General features: G+C 42.7%; 1 protein-coding gene across 1 annotated transcript in view; it reads left to right on the forward strand.

The window, feature by feature from the left end:
- The window catches only part of LOC126106731 (serine protease 44-like), an 89,231-nt gene extending 84,138 nt beyond the window's left edge, over positions 1 to 5,093 (forward strand). The window contains exon 3 of the mRNA XM_049913109.1: positions 4,758 to 5,093. Within this exon, the coding sequence (XP_049769066.1) occupies positions 4,758 to 5,093 (336 nt within the window). The remainder of the gene's footprint in view (positions 1 to 4,757) is intronic.
- The last annotated feature ends 907 nt before the right edge of the window (positions 5,094 to 6,000 follow it).

A 6,000-nucleotide genomic window follows, 5' to 3' on the forward strand; every position in this document is an offset into this window, starting at 1 on the left:
CACATTCAGAGAGTAAAACGAGGTCTGGGATTTCGGTTCATCATAGTCCAGCCATAGTCCAGTAAATAACTAGCTATACCGAGTCACACTTGGCTGTAGCTCAGTTTGCTCAAATGGAAAAGAAAAAGCAAGAAAGCACACGTTTCTGATGTGTATAGGAACTGGATATACATCATAACCTCGTTCACTCCCCTGTCTCCGTCCATCTCCCCTCAAACTCTCCTTGTCCATCTCTTCCTCCTCCCCCCTCTCTCCATCTTCTCCTCCTCCATCCCTCTCTCTCTCTTTCTCCCCCCCCTCTCTCTCTCTCTCTCTCTCTCTCTCCATCTCCTCCTGCCTCCTCTCTCTGCCACTCTCTCAGTTCATCTCTTCCTCTCCATTTCTGTGTCCATCTTCTCCTCCTTCCTCTCTCTCACTCCATCCCCTCCTGCCTCCTCTCTGTGTCCATCATCTCCTTCCCATTTTCTTTGTCCATTTTCTCTCACCCCTCTGTCCATCTCCTCTTCCCCCCCCCCTCCCCTCTGAGCTCAAGCCTTGTTAATTGTCATTCAGAAGTCAATTTCTGTAGTAGTTTCTAATCATAAACCAGTAAGCCACAAACAGAACTTTTCCAGTTGCTAACAACATTTCACTATTACATGTATGTATGTGTGTTACAAATATAGGCGCTGTATGTGTCCACACGTTAATTACAGTCATAATGTCATACTGTAATATATGTATATTTTAATACATGTAATACATAAATATGTACATGCAATATACAGGACGAGTCACTAACTATTGCCATCTAACTCTGAAAGTATGATAGTAGCTGAAAAGTTTGTGGGACAAATGTTGCATGGGACAACAGGGGCCACAATATGACGTTGGATTTTTGTTGCTAGGTGGAGTCGCATCAGAGATATGAAGGGCAACTTTGTTTTTTTAAATGGGATGCTATAGTTTGGTACTTATTTTCTGATAGCGGCTATCAAGACGAATCCAATGATGTGTAACAGTAAGGTCTTTGAAGATCACCAAAGGTCAAAAGGTGGCTAAAGACAACACACATACCCCATGCCCAAGGGAGGACTCAAACCTCCAACAGTGGGAGCCACACTAACCATGGCAAGGCGCCCCAGACCGTGCAACTACCCCATGTGGCCTGTTGTTGGGTGGACTGTGAGAGGGTTTCCTCGAGTCATAGTTATTACTATTAGTAATAGTGTCGAAATAAAACAGTATCTCTGTCTTGAAAAAAAAAGTTTTACAAGACAGTTCCAGACTGCATCAGTATTGTGAAAAAGAACCCATAGTATCTGAAGAGTCGAATTCTATCAGTATTGTGAAAAAGAACCAAATTGTATTTCAAGAACCAAACTATCTATACATCTCTGAGAACTGAATAAATGAATTTCGTTACCATGTATCTTTGTGTTATTTACTGAAAACCTATCCCCACTGCACTGTATATATAAAAAAGTGTGCAAGACACCTATATGACATTAGTTTTCAACATGAGTGCTGTTAAGGAGGTGAAGTTTAAGATGGAGAATAACAAAATATATGTAAGGGGTAAGACTGGAAAATTAAAGAGACCTTTGGAGAAAAGAGAACCACATGTATGAATATCAAGAGCTCAGATGGAAAACCAGTTATAAGCAAAGAAGGGAAAGCAGAGTGGTGGAAGGAGTATATAGAGGGCTATATAAGGGCGATGCACTTGAGGGTAATATTATGGAAATGGAAGAGGATGTAGAGGAAGATGAAACTGTAGCTATGAAACTGCGTGAAGAATTTGACAGAGCATTGAAAGATGTAAGTCAAAACAAGGCCCCGGGAGCAGACAACATTTCATTAGAAATACTTATAGCCTTGACAAAACTCTTCCATCTGATGAGGCAGGTGAAATACATTCAGACTTTAAGAACAATATAATTATCCCAATTCCAAAAAAACTATCAGTTTAATAAGCCATGGTAGCAAAATACTAACACAAATTCTTTGCAAACGAATAGAAAAACTGGTAGAAGCCGGCCTTAGGGAAGATCAGTTTAGGTTCTGTAGAAATTTTGGAACACATAGGGCCGTACTGACCGCACGACTTATCTTAGATGATAGGTTAAGGAAAGGCATTTGTAGACTTAGAGAAAGATTGTGAGAATGTTGACTGGAATATGCCCTTTCAAATTCTGAAGGTGGCAGGTGAAACATACAGGGAGCGAAAGGCTACTTTCAAAAAATGGTTCAAATGGCTCTGAGCACTATGGGACTTAACATCTGTGGTCATCAGTCCCCTAGAACTTAGAACTACTTAAACCTAACTAACCTAAGGACATCACACACATCCATGCCCGAGGCAGGATTCGAACTTGCGACCGTAGCGGTCACGCGGTTCCAAACTGAAGCGCTTAGAACCGCACGGCCACACCGGCCGGCGGCTACTTTCAATTTGTACGGAAACCAGAGGCAGTTATAAGAGTCGAGGGGTATGAAAGGGAAGCAATGGTTGGGAAGGGAGTGAGACAGAGTTGTAGTCTCTCCCCAATGTTATTCAATCTGTATATTGAGCAAGCACTGAAGGAAACAAAAGAAAAGGTCGGAGTAGGTATTGAAATCCACGGAGAAGTAATAAAAACTTTGAGGTTCGCCGATGACATTGTAATTCTGTCAGAGACAGCAAAGGAGCTGGAAGAGCAGTTGAATGGAATGGACAATGTCTTGAAAGGAGGATATAAGATGAACATCAACAAAAGCAAAACGAGGATAATGAAATGTAATCGACTTAAATCGGGTGATGCCAAGGGAATTAGGTTAGGAAATGAGACACTCAATGTAGTAAATGAGTTTTACTATTTGGGGAGCAAAATAACTGATGATAATCGAAGTAGAGAGGATATGAAGTGTACACTAGCTATGGCATGAAAAGCGTTTCTGAAGAAGAGAAATTTGTTAACATCGAGTATAGATTTAAGTGTTAGGGAGTCTTTTCTGAAAGTATTTATATGAAGTGTAGCCATGTATGGAAGTGAAACATGGGCGATAAACAGTGTAGACAAGAACTTTTTGAAATGTGATGCTACAGAAGAATGCTGAAGATTAGAAGAGTAGATCACATAACTAATGAGGAGGTACTGAATAGAATTGGGGAGAAGAGGAGTTTGTGGCACAGCTTGAAGAAGGGATCGGTTGGTAGAACATGTTCTGAGGCATCAAAGGATCACCAATTTAGTACTGGAGGGAAGTTTGGAGGGTAAAAATAGTAGAGGGAGACCAAGACATGAATACACTAAGCAGTTTCAGAAGGATGTAGGATGCAGTAAGTACTGGGAGATGAAGAAGCTTGCACAGGATAGAGTAGCATGGAGAGCTGCATCAAACCAGTCTCAGGACTGAAGACCACAACAACAAATACCCTGGTTCCACTAGGCACAGTCCTTGATGGTGTTGCATTTTTTTTCTGGCAGTGTGTTTCAATTAGTAACATTTATCATCAATACTTTATTTTGATTGCTGTTGTTGTTGTGGTCTTCAGTTCTCAGACTGGTTTGATGCAGCTCTCCATGCTACTCTATCCTGAGCAAGCTTCTTCATCTCGCAGCACCTACTGCAACCTACATCCTTCTGAATCTGCTTGGTGTATTCATCTCTTGGTCTCCCTCTACGATTTTTACCCTCCACGCTGCCCTCCAATACTAAATTGGTGATCCCTTGATGCCTCAGAACATGTCCTACAAATCGATCCCTTCTTCTAGTCAAGTTGTGCCACAAACTCCTCTTCTCCCCAATCCTATTCAGTACCACCTCATTAGTTATGTGATCTACTCATCTAATCTTCAGCATTCTTCTGTAGCACCACATTTCGAAAGCTTCTATTCTCTTCTTGCCCAAACTATTTATCGCCCATGTTTCACTTCCATACATGGCTACACTCCATACAAATACTTTCAGAAACGACTTCCTGACACTTAAATCTATACTCGAAGTTAACAAATTTCTCTTCTTCAGAAACGCTTTCCTTGCCATTGCCAGTCTACATTTTATATCTTCTCTGCTTCGATTATCATCAGTTATTTTGCTCCCCAAATAGTAAAACTCATTTACTACTTTAAGTGTCTCATTTCCTAATCTAATTCCCTCAGCATCACCCGACTTAATTGGACTACATTCCATTATCCTCGTTTTGCTTTTGTTGATGTTCATGTTATATCCTCCTTTCAAGACACTGTCTATTCCGTTCAATTGCTCTCCCAAGTCCTTTGCTGTCTCTGACAGAATTACAATGTCATCGGCGAACCTCAAAGTTTTTATTTCTTCTCCATGGATTTTGATACCTACTCCGAATTTTTCTTTTGTTTCCTTTACTGCTTGCTCAATATACAGATTGGACATCATCGGGGAGAGACTACAACCCTGTCACACTCCCTTCCCAACCATTGCTTCCCTTTCACACCCCTCGACTCTTTATAACTGCTATCTGGTTTCTGTACAAATTGTAAATAGCCTTTCGCTCCCTGTATTTTACCCCTGCCACCTTCAGAATTTGAAAGAGAGTATTCCAGTCAACATTGTCAAAAGCTTTCTCTAAGTCTACAATTGCTAGAAACGTTTTTTTTATAAACCTACTCAAAAAATTATAAAGTTACATAAATCTGCTTAGGAAGAACTGCAGGTAACTTTGGCAGTCTTTCAGGGTCGCAGGGTCACCCTGATACGGTTGACCCTTTTGTCTGTTGGTAAATGAATCGGACTGACCCCCCTGTCCGTGCCCCCAGGATAATGGCCTCTGCACCCACGACGTGAAGACCAAGTCCGCCTGTACTGGCGACTCCGGCGGCCCGGTCTTCTGCGAAGGACAGTTCATCCAGTTCGGACTCGTCGTGGGCGCCCTCTACGAGAACTGCACGCATTGGTACTGCGGCGCGCCGGCTGTATGGAACATCTACATGTTCGTCGGCTTCTACCGCGACTGGATCGACTATACGATGCACAGGTACTCCGAGGCTCGGTCGGCCAGCCACCGGCGACGAGCCAGCTCGCTGCCAACTCTGCTGGCCGGCTTCCTGATGGCGCAGCTCAACCCTCCAATAAACACTCATACGCCTCTCTGATCTGTCGCTCATTTATTTCTACATCTACATCTACATACATACTCCGCAATCCACCATACGGTGCGTGGCGGAGGGTACCTCGTACCACAACTAGCATCTTCTCTCCCCGTTCCACTCCCAAACAGAACGAGGGGAAAATGACTGCCTGTATGCCTCTGTACGAGCCCTAATCTCTCTTATCTTCGTGGTCTTTCCGCGAAATGTAAGTTGGCGGCAGTAAAATTGTACTGCAGTCAGCCTCAAATGCTCTCTAAATTTCCTCAGTAGCGATTCACGAAAAGAACGCCTCCTTTCCTCTAGAGACTCCCACTCGAGTTCCTGAAGCATTTTCGTAACACTCGCGTGATGATCAAACCTACCAGTAACAAATCTAGCAGCCCGCCTCTGAATTGCTTCTACGTCCTCCCTCAATCCGACCTGATAGGGATCCCAAACGCTAGAGCAGTACTCAAGAATAGGTCGTATTAGTGTTTTATAAGCGGTCTCCTTTACAGATGAACCACATCTTTCCAAAATTCTACCAATGAACCGAAGACGACTATCCGCCTTCCCCACAACTGCCATTACATGCTTGTCCCACTTCATATCGCCTTGCAGTGTTACGCCCAAATATTTAATCGACGTGATTGTGTCAAGCGCTACACTACTAATGGAGTACTCAAACATTACAGTATTCTTTTTCCTATTCATCTGAATTAATTTACATTTATCTGTATTTAGAGTTAGCTGCCATTCTTTACACCAATCACAAATCCTGTCCAAGTCATCTTGTATCCTCCTACAGTCACTCAACGACGACACCTTCCCGTACACCACAGCATCATCAGGAAACATCATTTATGTAGACACAAAACAACAGCGGACCTACCACTAAAAAAAAAAAAGGTTCAAATGGCTCTGAGCACTA

Source organism: Schistocerca cancellata, chromosome 10 (assembly GCF_023864275.1).
Source record: "Schistocerca cancellata isolate TAMUIC-IGC-003103 chromosome 10, iqSchCanc2.1, whole genome shotgun sequence".
Classification (NCBI taxonomy): Eukaryota; Metazoa; Arthropoda; class Insecta; order Orthoptera; family Acrididae; genus Schistocerca; species Schistocerca cancellata.